General features: G+C 36.7%; 1 protein-coding gene across 2 annotated transcripts in view; it reads left to right on the plus strand.

The window, feature by feature from the left end:
• PCNX1 (pecanex 1) overlaps positions 1-22,237 on the plus strand; it is a gene marked incomplete at both ends in the record, with an annotated part of 169,946 nt that overhangs the window by 114,492 nt on the left and 33,217 nt on the right. For both annotated transcript variants that reach the window (XM_080706775.1, XM_080706776.1), the window contains 8 exons: positions 247-418; positions 1,486-1,596; positions 3,957-4,048; positions 7,548-7,657; positions 8,064-8,169; positions 12,564-12,656; positions 19,128-19,278; positions 21,827-21,968. In XM_080706775.1, the coding sequence (XP_080562901.1) occupies positions 247-418; positions 1,486-1,596; positions 3,957-4,048; positions 7,548-7,657; positions 8,064-8,169; positions 12,564-12,656; positions 19,128-19,278; positions 21,827-21,968 (977 nt within the window). The remainder of the gene's footprint in view (positions 1-246; positions 419-1,485; positions 1,597-3,956; positions 4,049-7,547; positions 7,658-8,063; positions 8,170-12,563; positions 12,657-19,127; positions 19,279-21,826; positions 21,969-22,237) is intronic.

Raw genomic sequence — 22,237 nt, forward strand, 5'->3', positions numbered from 1 at the left:
GGCAGTTGCAGTTGAGCTGCTATGCTAAATTACTGGCCATTCTCAATACCTGAATATGGAACATGTGCACAGGGAAAGGAAATAACATTGCACTTTTTATGCACTGTATTGTAAGTGGAAAATGCATTGTCTTAATAAAACTATGTAAAATTGTCAAAAAGGAATATAAGCTATCAGTGATCTCAGTAGCTAGTTGTGACTCTTAAAATTAATTAAACTGACTTTAAAAAAATATATCCTTTGCAGGGTCATAATCGTATCATTGCCTACAGCAGACCAGTTTACTTCTGTTTATGTTGTGGTCTTATTTGGCTCTTGGACTATGGTAGCAGAAACTTAACTACAACCAAGTTCAAATTATATGGAATAACTTTGACCAATCCACTGGTATTTATATCAGCCAGGGATTTAGTTATAGGTGAGTCAACCTTATAGTGTCTCTAGTTTTAACATTATTTTGTTTGCACGGTTCACTGATAACTAATTTTATATTTCAAAATATTTTAATATGCTTATTTTGTTGTTTATTATAATCCTCTCTGAGGGACAAGGCTGTATAGGTATTGTGAATGAAAAAGCAAGTCACAAACAAATACAGTAATTCTATTTTTAAAGAGGATACAAAGGAAAATTGTGGGTTTTAAAAAATTCTATATTTTAGATACCTATTATGGGAAAAAGACTGAAGTAATTTTAAAAGGTGTTTCTTATAGTTAAAAGGTGTTATTTAATATCCACTCAACTATGTATATCTTTCTTCCTTTCTTTCTTCCTTCCTTTCTTTCTTTCTTTCTTTCTTTCTTTCTTTCTTTCTTTCTTTCTTTCTTTCTGTCTTTCTTTCTTTCTGTCTTTCTTTCTTCAGGTCTGGGGGTGGAACCCAGGGGCATTCAACCTCTGAGATAGAACTCTTGCCCTATTTTTTATTCTTTATTTTGAAACCGGGTCTCACTGAGTTGCAGAGGGCCTCACTAAGTAGCTGAGGCTGTCCACTAACCCCGATCATCAGGTCTCAGCCTCCCGAATGCTGGGATTACAAGCGTGCGCCATCATGCCCGGCTGTAGAATTAATTTCAAATGATATCTTTTAAAAATTGCTTTGTGGCTGGGTGTGGTGGTGCACACTTGTAATCCCAATACTTGGGAGGCTGAGACAGAAGGAGAATTGCGCAGGTTCGAAGCCAGCCTCAGCTACTTAGACTCTCAGTAACTTAGTGAGACCCTGTTTCCAAATAAAATTAAAAAATAGGTCTGGGAGTATAGCCTCAAGGTAGAAAGCCTCTGAATTCCATCCCCAGCACCACACACACACACACACACACACACACACACACACACACACACACACTTAAATTTTAAAAATTAAAATAAATAAAAATTGCTTTGTAGTTTATGTTAATTTTGGATTTCTTTTCATTGCTTATGATCTTTAAATGAACAAAAGAATGGATATGATGTATTTTTAATATACTCTTCTTTTTCCTGCAGTGTTTACACTCTGTTTCCCAATAGTGTTTTTCATTGGTCTCCTGCCTCAGGTGAATACATTTGTAATGTACCTTTGTGAACAACTGGATATTCATATCTTTGGTGGTAACGGTGAGTAATTTTATAAAATTACAGGTTACAATATCACTTTTATAGTTTATGAAGTAATTAACTGAACATTAAAATTCTTTTTCTATTTTTCTTTTAGGTTTGAGCTTAGAAAAAAATATTTAATAATTGAAGGCTGAGAAGCAGTTAATTTGTAGGTAGGAAAAAGTAGTCAAGTCAGATGGTTTTATTGAGAGTTGCAGGAATAATAGAGTCATTGGATAAGAAGTAATACAATAATGTATGACAGGAAACGTTATACAGTAGTCATCCTTTATCTGCGGGTGATACACTCTAAGACCACTGCAGAATAGCACTGAATCTTACTGTGTTTTACTGTGTCTTTTCCTCTACTATACATACATACCTATGATAAAATTTAATGTATATAGCAGGTACAGTAAGATTAATAGCAATAACTAATAATAAAATAGAGCAGTTACAACAATATACTGCAATAAAAGTTATATGAATGTTGTCTCCTTCTTCCTTTCTCTGGAATATTCCATTTTATAGTTTCTGACTGTGACTAAACACAGGTAGCTGAAACAATAGAAAGTAAGATTGCAGATAAGGGGGATTGCTGTTGAGTTTACATGAAACTAATATATATACTTCTGAGATATTATAAAAGATCATCTATTCCAAATAGATTGGGATCTGATACATAACATTATATTTGAATTTTGAACTTGTGTGTGCATTTCATATATCCATATCTTTGGGTCTAGAGCTTTATTTGTAAAATGGAATACCAAAACCAGAATCTAAAAGCCTATTACCAATTAAGAAATATCTTCATTTTTTAGAGTGGAATATATACATATTACTTGATAACTTAGTAACTCTAGACCCCTTTCAAATGCATATTTTATTTAAAATTAAGATTATATCACTATTATTCTGAGATAGGCAGTACTTTGCAGAACTTGAAAATAATCCTGTTGGCAGCTCCCATAGTTAAAATACACCATTGTGTGCAGCTACAAAGAATACTTGGTAGAAACTACTGAAACTTCACAGTCCATTTTTCTTTGTATTTCATATTTGCCACCCTCATTTATCTTTTAGATACATTCATTGAAATGATATGACAAAATGCTGATATTAGTGGTTAAATGTTAAAGCTATAAACTATTTCTTTATTGCTAAGTATTATACAAGAGTTCTTAATGTTTTGAAAAAATTTAGAGCCGGGCGTGGTGCGCACGCTTGTAATCCCCGCGCTTGGGAGGCGGAGACAGGAGGATCGCACAGGTTCGAAGCCAGCCGTGCTGGCGTAAGAGACCCTGTTTCAAAAATATAAAATAGGTCTGGGAGTGTAGCCCGGAGGAAGAAGGGCTTCCAGGAACCCCAGTACCACAAAAAAAAAAAAAAGAAAAAAAAATTTAAAGGCATGTTATTTAAAACAGCTGGTTTCATCAATCAGCATAGCTTAATAAGTAGAAGACAGGTTCAATATTTAGGGACTGTTATTGATAATATATTTACTTAAATACTTAGATGATCACTTAGTATAGGAAATTTATAATAGACTTTGTTGTATAACATTTAAATGTGCAATGTGTTAGAATTTTAATATCTCAGAATGAACATTTTTTTATAAATTTTCTCTTATGAACTCCATATGAAATTATACAGAAAACATTTCACTTATATTTTAACTATCACATTTCTTAAGTAATCCTGGTGGATCTGTTATTCTTGTTATTGTTTGTAGTCAGGTTTATATTTTTTGTGAGAATTAGCTAATACACAGGAATATGAATTTAATTTTGTGGTAACCTAAGTTCTATTTACATAGACTGATATTGTTCTCTTATTGATTAGTACACCTCCGGTTTATTTTAAGCCTCTGCAGAACTTATTTTTCAGTACTTTTTTAAATGTATAGTACATTCTTAAAGCACAATATAGATATAATTTTTCCATTTTGTATGAATGTTCACTACTTCCAAAATGAATATATTTTATGTTGTATCAAAGATTGAGGCTATCAAGCCGGGCGTAGTGGCACACGCTTGTAATCCCAGAATTTGGGAGGCTGAGATAGGAAGACTGGGGTTGTGGACAGCCTCAGCTACTTAGTGAGGCCCTCTGCAACCAAGTGAGACAAATAAATAATAAAAAGTAGGGCTAGGGCTGTAACTTGGGAGATAGAACTGCAAAAAACAAAACAAACAACAACAACAATAAAAACCTTTGTCTTATCAAAATCTTTCAAAAGTATAGGATGAAGTAACTGATTTTTTAAAAGTCAAACTACTGTTACATGACAAAGTTAATTGCTCTTTGGTGACTTTTTTTCTTTCTTTCCATCGATGTTTATAAAACACTGATTTCTTTTTTCCTCTACTGTCTAGCCACTACAAGCCTGCTTGCAGCACTTTACAGTTTTATCTGTAGCATTGTAGCAGTAGCCTTATTGTATGGATTGTGTTACGGAGCTTTAAAGGTAAGCGGGAAATTGTGGTGTGTTTTGTCTTTAAGATTACATACCTGCCAGGCGTGGTGGCGCACATCTATAATCCCAGAACTTTGGAGGCTGAGATAGGAGAATAAGGTTCAAGGACAGCTTCAGCAGCATAGCAAGACTCTGAGCAACCTAGTGAGACACCATTTGCAAACAAGAAGCCAAAGCCAGGCGTGGTGGCAGCAAGTTTGTAATCCCAGCATTTGGGAGGCTGAGACAGGAGGATTCTGGTTCGCGGACTGCCTCAGCTACTTAGTGAGGCACTTTGCTACTCGGTGAGACCCTGTTTCAAAAATAAAGAACAAAAAATAGGGTTGCGGGTATAGCTAGGAGGTAGAATGCCCCTGGGTTCCATCCCCAACATTAAAAAAAGAAGAAAGGAAAGAAAGAAAGAAAACAAAAGGCCAGGTGTGGTGGCACACTCTTATACTCCTTAGTACTTGGGTGGCTGAGAGAGGAGGACTGCAGATTTGAGGACAGACTCATTTGGAGAGACTGTATTAAAAAAAAAAAAATAGCACTAGGAGTGTAGCTCTGAGGTAGAACACCCCTGGGTTTAATCCCCAGTCCTCCCCACCCCCAACACATATGATTTTTATTTTTTTCCTGTACTACAAATTGAGCCCAGGAGCATTCCACCTCTGAGTTACAACCCCAGCCCTAGTTTTTATTCTTTATTTTGAAACAGGGTCTCACTAAGTTGCGGAGGGCCTCACTAAGTAGCTGAGGCTGGCCATGAGCCTGTGATCCTCCTGTTGCAGCCTCCCAAATACTGGGATTACGAGCATACACCACCATGCCTGGCTCACACATGATAGTTTTATATGAAGATGGTTTCCAATTGACTAATAACTGATTTTTCCTCCTGATGCTACTTTGTTATTAATTTTCATTCTCTGCATAGGTTGAACTTTATTCTTATTTTACCTTAAATTTTTTTTTTCCCGGTCTAGGGATAGAACCCAGGGGCATTTAACTTCTGAGCTACACCCCCTGCCCTGTATTTTATTCTTTATTTTTGAAAGAGGGTCTCACTAAAGTTGCAGAGTTCCTCACTAAGTAGCTGAGGCTGTTCACGAACTGTGATTCTTTGGTCTCCGCCTCCTGAATGCTGGGATTACAAGCCTGGGCCACCATACCTGGTTTACCTTAAATTTGAAAGAAGCTTAGTAGTAAAATTCTTTTGTATAACAATTAACTGATATTAGAAATAGATTGTAAAAAACTAGATTCCTCTGATGGGGTGGGCATAGTAATCACAGAATATGAGCTGGGCATGGTGATGCACCCTTGTAATCCCAGTACTTGGGAGGCGGAGACAGGAGGATCACACAGGTTTGAAGCCAGCCTCATCTACCGAGTGAGGCTCTCAGCAACTTAGTGAGACCCTGTTTCCAAATAAAGTATAAAATAGGTCTTGGAGTGTAGCCCAGAGGTGGAAGACCCCTGGGTTTCATCCCACTAACACACACACTCACACACACACACACACACACACACACACACACACGCGCGTAATCACAGATTATGAAATTAAATTTTCTTTCTAGTTAAGAATTTATGTAACTACTACTTTTGTAAGAACAAGTTCAAAGCTACAATTTAAAATACATGTTAATAAACATTAATATACTGAGATTTCATGTCATTTTAGGGTTAGAAGGATTTAGGAGCCTTACATGCTCCTTTTAAAAATATTGTTTGCAGTGGTGGAAGATGCAGCTCAGTGGTAGAATGCTTCCTTGTATACACTCTGGGTTTTATTCACAGAACCATTCTTCCCACACACACAAGGAGATCTAAAATATTGTCACCAAATTATAAACATAAAAGTTTTAAATAGTAGATTTGAACAGCCTATAAAGTGCCTCACAGAATCCTTTGCTTCATTTATTCAGTAACACTTATGAGTCATTCATTATCTGTAAGAACTATGTTAGAGCCAGGCATCGGGGCACACCCTTCCAGTACTTAGGCTAAAACGGGAGGATCCTAGGTTCCTGGCCAGCCTCAACTACTTAGGCTCTCTGCAACTTAGTGAGACCCTTTAAGAAAAATAATAATAAATAGGGCTGGGGTGTAGCTCAGAGGTAGAATGTCCCCGGGTTCAATCCCTAGTACCACTATATCGGCAGCAAAAACAAAAACCCATGCTAGAACCATTTTCTGCTTTTTTTTTTTCCCTAAAATCATGGGGATTGAACCAAGGGTCTCTTGCATGCTAGACAGGTACTCTACCACTGAGCTACATCTCCAGTTTGAATCCCCACTTTTAAGGAATTTTAGATTAGTTGCAATTACTAAGTCAACTAACATTCAGTATAGGGCAGTGAAGACTTTAAAAACAGAACCTTAGAGATCTATAAATTGACTACCTTGTTCAGCCAAATGAGATTGAAGACCATTCTGTAGAACCTTATAGATCTATAAATTGGCTACCTTGTTCAGTCAAATGAGATTGAAGACCATTCTGTAGAACCTTAGAGATCTATAAATTGGCTACCTTGTTCAGTCAAATGAGATTGAAGACCATTCTGTAGAACCTTAGAGATCTATAAATTGGCTACCTTGTTCAGTCAAATGAGATTGAAGACCATTCTGTAGAACCTTATAGATCTATAAATTGGCTACCTTGTTCAGTCAAATGAGATTGAAGACCATTCTGTAGAACCTTATAGATCTATAAATTGGCTACCTTGTTCAGTCAAATGAGATTGAAGACCATTCTGTAGAAGGATAATTTGAACCAAAATTTGATGGACAAATAGGGATTAGCTAGTTGAAACAGAGGATCCAGAGCCATGGGCTTGAAAGAAAATATGTTATGTAAAGGAAACAGCAATTGATTTGGAATTGCTAGAGGTATGAGTAAAGATTTGGCTTTGTAATTCTTCAACTTCATGTAAATGGAAGGTTATTCTTTGTATTGTTTCCATGTGGGAACATACAGTTCATTCTCCCAGGAAACTGGCTGAATGCCAGCTCAGTGTCCTGGAAGATATAATGGTATATTGCATGAGCAGAGGTATCAAGACATTAGCAGAGCAGATGTCAAGATTTTCTTTATTTAATATGTTGTATCACATGTTGTCTTTTCCTCCTGTTCTAACATTATATATTAAGGAATTTACTATACCAAGTTATTTCATTTCATTCTTTGTAAAAGAGCACATAATTTGCTTTAAGTACTACTTAAAATATGAAAGAGTTGATAGTAGAATTCATAAGAAGTCAATTATTCTTAGTAAATGAATAGAGCTTTAAAACAAAATAAATCTGGAATTGTGTTACTGAAAGAAACTTAGCAGTCAGATTATAGCCCATCACAAAGTAATAATTCTAAGTTAATTTGAAGTAAAATACAGTTGATAGTATGACTAATGTGGTTTTTTTTTAATTTAAATTTACTGGATTTTTTCAGAATACTCACATGAAAGATAAATTAGAAACACATTGTTCTGTTACATTGTTTTTTCAACAGGATTCATGGGATGGCCAACATATTCCAGTACTTTTCTCCATTTTTTGTGGCTTATTGGTGGCTATATCCTATCATCTCAGCCGACAAAGCAGTGATCCATCTGTACTTTTGTAAGTGAAATCAGTTATTATTGTTAAATAAATTTAAATAAGTTGTCATTTATTTAAAATGATTTCTAAGACCTCTTTTTCCAGTGCCTTTCCAAAGTGGTGTTGGCCTAGTCCATCTCTAATCTGTATTTAAAATATATTAACTTTGGGTCATTCTAACCATCTTGGCTGAAAGAGTTTTTTAGCTTATTTTCCTCCTGAGTATTAAAACTACATTTTAATAATCATTTCCCCTGAATGCTTATTTGTGAAATTCTTGACTTTTTAGAATTTATTATTTCCTAGAGAGTAAATATACTTGGATCACTTGGTTTACTATCATGAACTTTGCCGTTTGAATTAATGGTTTTCAGATTATACAAATATTTTCTACTAATTGTTTTCTCTTTATGTTTTAAATGTAAAGCTCATTGATACAATCCAAGATTTTTCCAAAAATAGAAGAGAAAAATCCAGAAGACCCTCTATCTGAAGTTAAAGATCCACTGCCTGAAAAGCTTAGAAATTCTGTTGTAAGTTTTAGCTTGCTTGCTTGCTTATTTATGTATTTATTTATTTGTTGGTTCTGGGGATTGAACTCTCCAGCCTATACCCCCAGCCCTATTTTTTATTCTTTATTTTGAAACAGGGTCTCACTAAGTTGTGGAGGGCCTCACTAAGTAGCTGAGGCTGGCTGTGAAACTGCCATCCTCCTGTCTCAGCTTCTCAGGCACTGGGATTATAAGCATGCTCCACTACACCCAGCTAATTTTAGCTTTTTAAATCACCTATAAGACTTCAGTTTTAGGTACGTGATCATGTTATGTAATGAATATTTTTCGAAAGTTCAGTAATTGAAGAAAAAAATGTATAGCTACATTGAGGTAGGATTAGTTGTACATTGTTGACTGCCTTTACTCCAAATTTTAACATACAGGTTGAGAATTCTTAAGCCAATAAACCCAATATGTTTTAAAATTCAAAACTTTATTTATTGATTGATTGATACTAGAGACTGAACCCAGGGCCATTATCTCTCTGATCTACACCACCAGTCCTATTTTACTATTTTTTAAATTTTGAAACAGCGTCTCACTAAGTTGCAGAGGGCCACCTTAAATAGCTCAGGCTGGCTGTGAACCTTCGATCCTCCTTTCTCAGCCTCCCAAGTACTGTCTTAAAAGTGTACGCCACCACATCCAGTAAAATTCAAAACTTTGTAAGCACCATTATGATTCCACAGTGAAAAATTCCACACCTGATTTAATGTGATAAATCAGTCAAAACACAGACATACTAAAAATAGTGTATAAAATTATCTGCTGTTCATGCTGTATATGAAACAAATGAACTTTGTGTTTATAGTTGGGTCCCATCCCTGAGACATTGTATTAAGTATATACAAACATTCCAAAATTAGCAAACATCTAAAGTCCTTAATACTTCTGGTCCTAAGCATTTTGAATAAGGAATATTCAACCTGTACATGAAATGTTTGTTTTTTAGCGTTAGTTTCTATGTAGTACAGTGTGTCAAACATTTATTTCTAAGTCAGATGAAATTAATCTTATTGGTTATAGAATTTTTCGTTCTATTTATGTTAGTCTAGATTCTGACAGATGAATGCAGTAGTCTCTTTTATCCTTGGTTTTACTTTCCATGTTTTCAGTTACCCATAGTCAACTATATTCCAAATATATTACATAGAAATTTCTAGAAATAAATAATCCATAAGTTTTAGATAGTGTGCCATTCTGAATTGCTTGATGAGATCTTGAACTTGGGATGTGACTCATATTCTTGTCCATTATATGTGTAATATAAAAGCTCCCTGCCGTTGTCTCTTAGTAGTCATCGTGGTGAAAAATATCAAATATAGGGCTAGGTTTTGTCTGTGATTTCAGGATACACTGAGGATCTTGGAACATATCACCCATGGATTGAGGGAATAATGTATAAACAAATTAGATTGTTCTATTGTTATTCTCGATTAGACATTGTGGGTGGGCATAGTGATGCGTACCTGTAATCCCAAGGGTTATGCAGGAAGTTCACAAGTTTGAGGATAGCCATGGCAAATTAATCAAATCCCATCTCTCTCTCTCTCTCTCTCTCTCTCTCTCTCTCTCTCTCTCTCTCTCTCTTCTTCCTTTCTTCTTCTTTTTTTTTTTTTTTTGCGGGTCTGGGGATGGAACCCAGAGGCATTTGACCTCTGAGATATACCCCTCCGCCCTATTTTTTTATTCTTTATTTTAAAACAGGGTCTCACTAAGTTGCAGAGGGCCCCACTAAGTAGCTGAGGCTGTCTGCGAACTCCGATCCTCAGGTCTCAGCCTCCAGAATGCTGGGATTATAAGCATGTGCCACTACAACCAGCAGATTCTATTTCAAAATAACATTTTAACAAGGGGATGGGATATAGTTCAGTGGTAGAGTATTTCTGGGTTAAGTCACCAGTATTGCCAAAAAATAAATAAATAAATAAATAAATAAATAAATAAATAAATAAATAAAAAAAAAAAGCAATGTCCTTATATACTAGTCTTTCAAACTATCTTACTTACCAAGAGCAATCAGAAAAGTGTGTGTTTTCCAGGTTGAAGGCGGGACCAATAATCAGTACTAACTTAATATACTTAGGTAAATTCAGTATTTATTTTAAATTTCTAATTTAATGAATTATGATGTTGCTTGTATTTACAGATACATATCTGTTTTGAAGCTGTCCAAACAGCTTTTGGGTTATTTCCATTTGTGAAATGGACAGAATATTCACTTTTAGTGGATGTAAACTATTCACATATTCCTTAGAAAACTTTAGAAATACAAAGCTGCCTCAAGATAAAATTGTAAAAATTTTTTTTACTTTAGTTAGTTATATTAGCAAAGGATATTTCATGTTAAGCATAGTAGGATGTTCTGAGCCTATCTTATGAATGTAAATCTAATAGTTCAGTTGATGGTCAGGGCTATCAAGAGGTTTCTGGTTTTTACTACAGGTTGAGCACTCCCAGTCTTCAAAATCCAAACGCTCCAAAAATGATGCTCAAAAGTGTTTCAGATTTTGGAGGATGGCTTTTTTGTTTTAAGGATTCTTTTTTTTTTTTTAAAAGTAAGTTTTATTTGAGGAAAAATGTTTCAGAAATACAATAGATTGATGCATGGATTGATGTGTATCCAAGCTTAAAGAAAAGAGCTATAAAAGACATTTGGGGAACAAATGAGGAAATTTGGAACATGGGCTGTGAATCAGGACATATTAGAACAATATTCTTAGTTTTGTTAAATATACCTGTGATTATCAAGGAGAATACCTTTTTGTTTATTTAAAGGATGTTAGTATTGAGATATTTGGGCAGGAGGTCAAGAGGTTTACAATCTACTTTAATAATTTGGCTAAAACACATAAATATGTAGAACAAACAAAATAGCAAGTGTTGAACCAGCTGGGTAAGTATAATGGTGTGCATTGAGCCATTCATTTTGATTTTATGTATGTCTGAGATGTTTTTTGTCTGAGATTTTCTTTTTTTTGTATTATCACATTTGATTCTTTTTAAATTTTTTATTGGTGCATTATATTCATACGTCATATTGGGTAAAAAAAACTTGTGTGTACAGACATGCACACATCACTGATTTAACCCCTACCCAATTCCCACCCCATTCCCTCCCCTTCCCTTCCTCTCTTGCTCAGCTTAGTGGTTGACTTTGATATGTTTAAAGTACATTGTGTGTTTTAGAGATTTTCCTCTTCCCCCCTCCTTTCTCCTCCTTTAGGTTGCCTTGTTTGCTCCTCCATAGGATTTTCTTTTTCATATAGAGTTCCTCCTATGACCCAATTCTCCCTAACTCTCACATATTAGGGAAAGCATCTGATTTCTTATTTTTTGTGACTGACTAATCTCACTTAGCAGAATGTCCTCCAGTTCCATCCATTTCCCTGAAAATGATGTAATTGAGTTTTTTTTTTTTTTTGATAGCTGAGTAAAATTTCATTGTGTACATATTCCACAGTTTTGTAATCCATTCATCTGTTGATGGACATCTTGGCTGGTTCCATAGTTTGGCTATGGTGAATTGTGCAGCTATGAACATAGATACACATGCATTAGTTTGGTAGTTTGGTTTCTTTTCTTTTGGGTAGATACCCAGAAGTGGTATTGCTGGATCAAATGGTAGATTTGTTCCCATTCTTCTGAGGATTCTCCATACTGTTTTCCAAAGTGGTTGCACTAATTTGCAATCCCACCAACAATGTCTTAGAGTTCCCACTTCTCCACATCCTCGCCATCATCTATTGTTTGTATTTTGAATGATTGCCATTCTAGTTGGAATTAGGTGAAATTTCAGGGTAGTTTTGATTTTCATCTCTCTGATTGCCAGTGATGTTGAGGATTCTTAACTAGTAAAGTTTATGCAAATATTTCAAAATGCCCAAAATTTAAAAATCTGAACACTTTTGGTCCCAAGCATTTGAGATAAGGGATAGTGAACCTGTATAACTATGGAGGACATGCGCCTGCAGTTTTAATTTCAAAAGACAAATGAAAATAGAACTTATGCAAAGAGACATGCCCTTTAAATAGTATGGTAAATTAAATACCTTATTTTCCTTTCCTCTCTGCAAAAGTAAAGTTTACAGACCAATGTCTAAATTTATTCTGAAAGACTTCACTGCTCCATCTTTACAGTGTCAGAACTAGGTCAGTTGTTTAATTTCCTTGGCATTAGTTGCAGTACGAAACCAAAGCATGAAGAAATTGAGAAGAAAATAAGATTTATTGTAGCTAATCAATATATGCAAGAAATATCTAGAAATACAGAAGAGTATCAGTGAAAAATTATTTCTTAAATTTTGAGAGTTGGGAATAAATGAAAGATTTTTGAAGTTTCATATGTAATTGTTCTTTTTTTTTTCCCACAGAGTGAGCGTTTACAGTCTGACCTAGTCGTATGCATTGGAATTGGTGTGCTATATTTTGCTATTCATGTAAGCACGGTGTTCACGGTATTGCAGGTAAGGAATCATTTTGTTCTTTCAGTTCAGGGAAAATAACTTTGAATTCATTTCTCATTTGATTGTAATGTTTATTGATAGCACTCAAATATAGGACTTTTTGCTTGGTTTTAACAACAAATGCTTATTTTGCCATGTCTTCTCTTTGTCATGAACCTAAGAGTGGCTAAGCTACATTAGTCCAGGTTAGCCGGGCATAGTGGTGCATGCTGACAAACCCAGTACTTGGGAGGCTGAGACAGGAAGATTACAGCTTTTAGGCCAGTCTCAGCAACTTATACCCCATTTCAAGATTTAGAAAAGAAAAAAAAAAAAAGTGCTGGAGGTGTAGCTCAAAAGTGGATTACCAGTATCAAACAGTAGTAATACTCATTACTATAATAATTCCAGCCTAGGATCTTTTGATGCTGTGATCATTTGCAATTCACTACTTACAGGCCTCAGTTCTTGTCCATGTTCTTCCTGTGGGCTCCTTGAGCATCCGCAGTAAATGGCAGCTGGTTGCCCCTGGAGCAAGTGATCCTAGAGAGAGAAAGCCCAAGACAGAACCTCCACTCCTATAACCTGTTATCAGAAATGACTTGACACCACTTTTGCTGCATTCTGTTAGTCACATAGGCCAACCCTAATAGGGTGTAGGAAGCGAATACCCACCAGGGGCCAGATCCTGGGACCAGTATGGGGGCGGACACACAGTCTACTTGCTTACCTCCAAAATTCGCATCCCTCCCATATGCAAGATGTATATTCTCCCCTAAAATCTCTCTCTTTCACAGTTGAAACCCTAGAACTTGCTACCTAAATCAGGTTACGATATGGGGGAGGCTCTTCAAGCGTTGTTCCTGAAGGACAGTTCCTTCCACATGTCAGCCTTGTCAATTCCATGGTTACTGTAGATCCATACGTATTTCCATATGGTGTCATTTTCCTTCTGCCTGAGATTTCCTAGGACTCTTATAGTATCAATCTCCCAACTCTCTCAGCCCATGTATTTCTGAGGAAGTCCTTATTTCTATACTTTACCGTCCTCATTTCTGAACTTCACAAGTATAAAATTCCAGGATGAGTTTTTTCTTTCAGTATGTAAAGTTGTTGCTTCACTGCTTTTTTCTCCCATTGCTTCTGATGGGAAGTCTGTGCTGTTATTCTTGTCTTTTATTCCTCTGTAGATAACTTGCTTTTTCTCTGCTGCTTATAGTATTTTCTTTTTATCACTAGTTTTGAGTAATTCGATTATGTTGTACCTTCATGTACTTTCTTCATATTTTTGTGCTTGGGTTCATTAAATCTGTGGTTCATACTTCTCATTGACTGTGGCAGTTTTTGACCATTATTAGTTCAGATGTTTGTCCTATTCTTCCCCCTGCCGTTTCCACTTTCTCCCTTCCCTTAGTACATCCCACACTGCTTCAAAGATTCTGAATACATACTGTGGACTCATGCAGTTATTCCACTTATCTGATACTCTGTTCTTTTTTATTCTTTCTCTATGTTTAATTTTATTTTTTTATGTTTTTTTATGTTTTTTTAATTGGTGCACTGTATTCATACATCATAATGGGATAAAAAAAACTTTTGTAGACATACATGCACACATCGCCCAGTTAGCCCTTACCCGATCCCCACCCCGTTCCCTCCCCATCCCTTCTTCTCATGGTTAGCTTAGTGGTTGACATCTAGTATTATAGCAATTTATCCAAAATTAACAATGATAATCTCACATAACAGTTTCATTTGTCTGATACCAAGCTTTTGATGACTTAAAGATAATATTTCACTATTTCTTTTTGCTTGCTTGCTTGCTTGCTTTCTTTCTTTCTTTCTTTCTTTCTTTCTTTCTTTTTTTTTTTTTTTTTTTTTTGGTGGTGGTACTGGGGTTCCTGGAAGCCCTTCTACCTCCGGGCTACACTCCCAGACCTATTTTTACATTTTTTTTTATTTGGAAACAGGGTCTCCTAAGCCAGCGCGCGCGGCTGGCTTCGAACCTGCGCGATCCTCCTGTCTCTGCCTCCCAAGCGCGGGGATTACAAGCGTGCGCCACCACGCCCGGCAGCTACGGTTTGCTTTCTTTCTTACCAGAGAATATTTTTTCTTGCTTTTTTTTTAGGTGAAACTATCATACATTTATTTATTTATTTTTCAGAAAAAAATCTATCTTAATATGGAATATGGACTGTAGAGACCCAAAACGATCTCGAAAATAACAAAGCTGGAAGATGTATATTTTCTGATTCAAACCTTATAAAACTACAATAATTCAAACAGTGTAGTACTGTTATAAAGGCAGATATATAAATCATTGGAGTTAAATAAAAGCCTAGAGATAAATTCTTCCATATATTGTCAAGTTATTTTTGACAGGGTTTCCACGAACATTTGGTGGAGGAAATAATAATCTTTTAACTAAATATTGTTGAAAAATAATAATTACATGAAAAAGAATAAAATTGGACCCTTACCTAACACCATATACAAATATTAACTCAAAATAGATAAAAGACCTAAATATAAATCTTAAGACTATAAACTTTTAGAAGAAAGTCTGGGTCATAAAACCTCACAACATGGCACAGGCAACAAAAGGGTAAACAAACTTCCTAAAAAATAAAAAAAATATTGTATATCCAAAGACAATGTAAACAGAGTTAAAAGTTACTGATAGAATGGGATAAAATATTTCCAAATGCTATATCTGAAGGTATATTAATATTCCAACTAGAAATCCTAAAAATTAGCAACAATAAAAGCAAACAATACAATTTAGAGATAGGTAAAAGACTAACATAAATAATGAATCTCCACAGATAACCAATCTTAGTTGTCTGTTGGATGGAAAATCTTGTTTCTCTGGTTCTGGTGTGTGTTACCTATTTCTTCTTTGTATTTAATCTCTTTGAGTATTTTCTCTAGCGCTGGTTTTGAAGACATAAATTCCTTCAGTTTCTATTTGTCGTGGAAGCTTCTTATTTCCCCATCTAATTGATAGAAAGTTTTGCTGGGTAGGAAATTTTTGGCTGAAAGTTGTTTTCTTTCAGAGTTTGGAATATGTTACTCCAAGCCCTTCTGGCTCTCATGACTTGGTTTGGGAAGTCTGGAGTGATTCTAATTGATTTGCCTCTGAATGTCACTTGGCCCTTTGTTTTTGCCTTTAAGATTCTCTGCTTGGCTTCAGTGGTCATTTTGACAATTATGTGGTGTGAGGATCCTCTTCTCCGATCCTGTCTAAAGGGAGTTCTATAAGTTTCCTGGACCTGTGTATCGACCTCTTGCTCTATGTTTGGAGAATTTTCTGCTATTACTTCCTTGAAGAGATTGTTGATCCCTGTGGTTTCACCTTCTTTTTCCTCCTCTCTTCCATTTATTCTTAGGTTAGCTCTCTTAAAATGGGCCCATATTTCTTCACTGTCAGATTCCTGCTGTCGGATTTTTTTTCTAAATTATAAATTATGCGTTCATTTTTGGAGTGATCACCTTCTAGGAGTGAGATTCTATTCTTCATGTGGTCTAATCGGTTGTTTGTACTTTGAATTGAGGCCTTTACTTCATTAATTGCATCCTTTATCTCTTTTTGGCTCTCTCTGAATTCTTTTCGAAACAGCTCTTTTATTTCTACAGTTATTTTCCTGATTTGATCTTCTAGAAATCTCTTGAATTTCTGTTTTATCAGGTTCTGATGTTGTGGGGTTGTGGGCATTCATTGCTCCATTGTTATTTCTCTTTCCCTTGATTTCAGAAGTTTGTGCCTTCTCTGGGTTCTTTCCTTGGTCACTACGACTTCACTTAAGGTGCTCTGGATCTCGAGTCTGTGGTATCTCAGTCACCACTACTCCTTTACTGGGTTGTATCACAAAGTCTCAGACCCAGGGAGTCAATCGAGGCTGCTTTAGACCACGGGGGGGTTCCAGGTTGGGCATTCTCCTGCGGGGAGTTGTGACTATGGTATGATATCTTTGCCACCGCCACTCCCTCACTGGCTCAGGTCCCTGGGAGTGCAGTACTGTGATTTCTCCTCTAGGGGCCGCAATTTGACTCACTGTTGTTGAGTGTGCTGATCGAACTGTAGTGGACTTGGTGAATTCACTGCTGCTGCCGCTGGTGGCAATATGGCACCACTGCCATGCCCTTGGCCGTGAGGCTGGTGTATTTCTTCTCTGTTTTTGAGCTCCGCTCTGAGTCCCTGCAAGATGTGCTGAGCCCAGCCCCTGGGAGCTTTAGACCCTCCCTGCGCTGAAAAATCTGCCGAATTTCTCCCGGCTGATCTGCAGCTGCTCACCTCGGCTTGCTGTCTGTTGCTCCTCTCTGGAGTCTGGTGGGCTGTTGAGTTTGTTGGTCTGGTGCCGTCCGGTGAGCTCGCTGCTGCTGTCGGCAGTATGGCGCTGCTGCTGCGTCCTTGGGCGTGAGGCCGGCGTATCTCCTCTCTGGCTCTGAGCTCCGTTTTGAGTCCCCCTCCTCTCTGGGGCCTAGTGCTGCAAGGGAAGATGGCGTCTGCGCCACTTCGCGCCGTGGCTCTGGCCGCAGCACTGCGGTCTGGTTTCTTTCTGGTGTCTCGTTTTTCCAGCCCTCTTTTTCTCTGTCCCTTGTATTTACATTTTTTGTGTCTCTGCTGATGGTGTTTTCTGGCTATGAAAGGCGCTGATTTTGTGGTAATAGAGATTGGTTTTTAGCGGGGCTCTTAAGCCCCGCTTTTCTCCGTCGCCATCTTCCCAGAAGTATGTGTTTTATTTTAAATAGTGTCTTTTGCTAAGTCTTTCTTTTATAATATAGATATAGAAGATATATATGTGACATATAGATTATGTATATATAATATATAGATTATATATCTTCTATCTATTTCCATCCATTATGTTTTGTCCATCCAGTATATTTTGATGTAAGAATCTATAATTTCCATCTTCAGAAGTTTAGTTAGGTCCTTTATTATGTTTCCCACACCTCTATATGACTTTTGAACATTGGGAATTCAGTTATAACTCTCTTAATGTTCTCATCTACTGACTCTAATATCTGTGTCATGTGTCATGTTGGTTCTCATTAACTAATACTTTCCCCCTCACTGTGAGTCATAGTTCCCCTTATTCTTTGTACAGCCAGAAGTTTTTAATTGGATGCCAAGCAGTATAAATTTTACCTTATTAGGTGTTGGATATTTCCAGAAAGACTTTTGAATCTTGTTCTGGAATTCTGTGCCCAGCTCACTGTTCTGCATTTCCAGGCTGTGGTGCAGGGAGAGCTCTTACTGTGTGTTGCTTTCTCTTTGGCACACTGTCTCGTTTGTTGAAGTCTTGCCAGCTGGTCTCTCCAGGTGTTCAGCTCCACTGGCTTATCTCAGAGAATTCCTGTCTTTGTGTGGGTTCCTCTCACTGCACCACAGCCTGGAAATGCAGAACAGTGAGCTGGGCAGTCACAAGCTCCTTTACTCCCTTTTTTTCATAGGTTTATTTCCCTATATCTCCTCCATCTCAAATCATTGGGTGATATATATATGTGTATGTATGTACGTACATATATATATATATATATATATATATATTTTTTTTTTTTTTTTTTTTTTTTTTTTGCAGGTCTGGGGATGGAACCCAGGGGCATTTGACCTCTGAGCTACACCCCGCCACCCTATTTTTTATTCTTTATTTTGAAACAGCGTCTCACTAATTTGCAGAGGGCCTCACTAAGTAGCTGAGGCTGTCCGTGAACCGCTGTCCTCCAGTCTCAGCCTCAGAATGCTGGGATTGCAAGCGTGTCCCACCATGCCGGGCTGGGCCATATATTTAATTCAGTTTTGGTCGTTTAATATAGGAAATTCTTATTACTCCATTTGGCTAGAAGCAGAGGCATAATTATTTAATAATATTTAACATTTTAGACATTATCTTTGAACTCTTAATTTCTGAACACTTGCAGGCCAAGAAGGTCCAGTCATCAGTGTACAAATGGTGGCTCTATCATAGCCACAAAGCTCTAGTGCTGCTAAATAGGTTAATTTGAATATTTGAAGAGAGGGTATTTGATTCCCTCTTTTGTGACTTGAGCTATCCATAAGAACCCTCTTCAAAAAAGTGGAATTTTCTTCATCCCATTCTGCACTTCTCTCAGGCTTACAGTTTTACTACTTGGTTTGTCTTTTGTCTCTGCTAGCTAAAACAGTTTTTAATACATTAAACTGAGAGTGACATAGAACATTCTTGGGTCAGGAAATAGTACAACTCCAGCCACCCTCTCATATAGTACACTAGTATGAAGCACCAAAGAAAATAATTTAACATATCTTAAACATTTATTATATATAGCTGACTTAATCAGAAAAACTTTTTAAGATAGAAATATTAACTGTAGACAAGTGTTTAGTTCTTATTTTCTAAAATTAAATGTGCTATTTCCTACTATCAAATAGAAAGTGGAACCACAATCTAGAAGTTCCACAGTGAGAACCACCATTCTCCTAACGTGCCCACTTCATTTTTCCTTTAGCCTGCTCTCAAGTATGTGTTGTATGCCTTGGTTGGCTCTGTGGGCTTCATAACCCACTATGTGCTGCCTCAAGTTAGGAAACAGCTACCATGGCACTGCTTCTCTCACCCTCTTCTGAAGACTGCAGAGTATAATCAGTATGAAGTTCGAAGTAAGTATTCCATGACCACTTTCCTGCTTAATATATGATTTGTTTCTCTTTGCTGTGCTAATAGATGACTGTGCTAAGTGTTATCGGGTAACTCTTTAGCTTGTGTTTCTCATCTTTAGGTTTGAAGCTGTTATTGAATCCTATCTCTTGCAGGGTGCTTTAATTTTTTTCTGGAGTAAGTGTCAGTGCTATAAGGCCAACTTCCCAAAGAATAAACTTAATTCTTCCTTCATAGACCTGCCACTGACGACTTCTCTCACGTAGGACCTCTTTCTCTATCCCTATTCTTCTCCCTGATCTGGTTTATTTGCCATATACAGGCAACCCAGCCCTTTTAAAGGCCTCCGTTTGAAATACTCTTTCTAACTTAGGGCATAGAGAGAAAAGAAAGGTTTTTGTTCTTTTTGTCAGAGACACTATATCCCATCAGAGCGAAAAGAGTTAAAAACATTTCGTAATTATTGCTCTTAGCTTAATTTTGGGATAAAGGATAAAACAACTCAGAAAGAGTTGGAAGGCCTGCCCACTTGGCAGGCTTCTTCGTCTCGCTTTTCTTTCCTGTGTAAGTATCCAATTCTTGTTCATTGGTCCCATTTTTGTTTTAGTAAATAATAAAAGTTCATACCTATGTCATTTATTATACCAGTAATTAAATAGGCATCATTTTCTCATTTTCAACCCACTTGTTCTTTCAGCTCGTGATTTGCTATAAAGAGAATAGATTTCTCAGTCATTTGAAGATGAATTAACATTTTTAGAGAGCTCTAAAGCCTTCTAAAGCATTCTATAACAAACTCAATATTCCGTGCGCGCGCGCGCGTGTGTGTGTGTGTGTGTGTGTGTGTGTGTGTGTGTGTGTGTGTGTTAGTAGTGGGGTAGAACCCAGGGGCTTTTCTACCTCTGGGCTATACTCCCAGACCTGTTTCATACTTTATTTGGAAACAGGGTCTCACTAAGTTGCTGAGAGCCTCACTCAGTAGCTGAGGCTGGCTTCGAACCTGTGCAATCCTCCTGTCTCTGCCTCCCAAGCACTGGGATTACAAGAGTGTGTGCCACCATGCCCGGCAGCCAAACTTATCATTCTTAAAGCAGATTTCCCGAGCCTTTTAGTGTAATTTACTTAAGCATCTTTTTTTAATTTTGGTTACCAGTTGGATTCTAGGCATATAATTAAATGGTAATATGTAGGTTTTAGCAGTAGTACTGTATGGATCTTTTACAAAATATGTACTCATTTAATGGTAGACAATGGCATGAAACTATGTAAAAATCAGTACTGGTCCATTTCCTGCATGAGGAAAACACCTCAGAATGAGACTTTTTAAAAAAATTATCATCACTTTTATACATAAATGACAATAAGTATGGATAGTTTGCTTGTATCCCATTAAGATGTATGACTACAGTGTACCAGTAAAATTAAAAAATAGTTTTGACTAAATATGAGTGATTGTATTATTCTTTATTTTTAATCTTTAAGTAGTGTAGATTTTTACATATTTTAAACCAACAACATTTTTGAGTTATTGAAACTATAGATAGTAACAAAGTTTTTTTAAATTTTTCTTCTTACCTATTTTAGCAACTGAAAGAAAAAAGCTTTATTCTTCACAGAACTTACTAAAAGCCTGGTGATACTTCTTTCAGGTAGAGCTGGAGAACTATGTGCTAAATCTTTTAGGTTATTCTAGGTATTTATGGTGATGAAGTGTGAATTCAAGTCATATTTTTATATGTGTTCTGAGGTATTTTATCTAATATATGTTTTAGAGCATTTATTTATTTTGGGGTATGGAGGTGCCTGATAATGATCTTTTCGCCATAAGATATACCCATAAGTAAAGAAAAGTTGCAGTTAGAAACTAAGGTTTCGAGAATTATAAAGTGAAACTCATCTAAATGTACGTCAAAGTTGCATTTATAAGTGTTTCAGAGTTCGTCAAAGATAATGATTCGTTAAAGTACTGAATTTCAGGCCGGGCGTGGTGGCGCACGCTTGTAATCCCCGCGCTTGGGAGGCAGAGACAGGTTCGAAGCCAGCAGCGCCGCTGGCTTAGGAGACCCTGTTTCCAAATATATAAAAAAAAAAAAAAGTAAAAATAGGTCTGGGAGTGTAGCCCAGAATTGTAGCTTCCAGGAACCCCAGTACCACCAAAAAAAAAAAAAAAAAAAAGTACTGAATTTCAGCCAGGTGTGGTGATGCATGCTTATAATCCCAGCATTTGGGAGGTTGAGACCAGAGGATTGTGGTTTGTAGACAGCCTGAGCTACTTAGTGAGGCCCTTTACAACTCAGTGAGACCCTGTTTCAAAGTAAAGAATCAAAAATAGGGCTGGATAGGGCTGGGGGTACATCTTGGTTGGAGGTAGAATGTCCCTGGGTTCTGTCCCCAGTACTGCAAAAAAAAAAAAAGTACTGAATTTTTTGTATTTTTTATTTGGTGTATAGGACTAGATTTGATTTGTAAGATTTTTCCTTTCTCATCGCATTGTCAGGCTACTTTCTGCATTAGGTAACATAGTTTTCTTGACTTATATTTCCTTGTTAGATGCAGCCACTATGATGTGGTTTGAAAAACTTCATGTGTGGCTTCTTTTTGTGGAGAAAAATGTCATCTACCCACTAATTGTTCTCAATGAACTTAGTAGCAGTGCAGAGACAATTGCCAGTCCAAAGAAACTGGATACAGAGTAAGTACAGTTGTCTTCTAGTCCAAGACTTCTGGGGGCTTCTATAAGCAATGTCTTAAAGTTATAAGCAATGTCTTAAAGTTATAAGCAATGTCTTAAGTTGTTGATCAAGTTCAAAATAAGCATTGAATGCCTCTGTAGTACAACACACTGTGAGTTGTGAAATTTTGTCATTGACTTCCCTTTTTAAACATCTGTTTTTCTCTTAGCAAAATCATTGCTCCAGACACCTCATTGTCAACTGATACTTTATGAGAAGACATTTATTG

This window comes from Muscardinus avellanarius, assembly GCF_963383645.1.
Source record: "Muscardinus avellanarius genome assembly, chromosome: 12".
NCBI lineage: Eukaryota > Metazoa > Chordata > Mammalia > Rodentia > Gliridae > Muscardinus > Muscardinus avellanarius.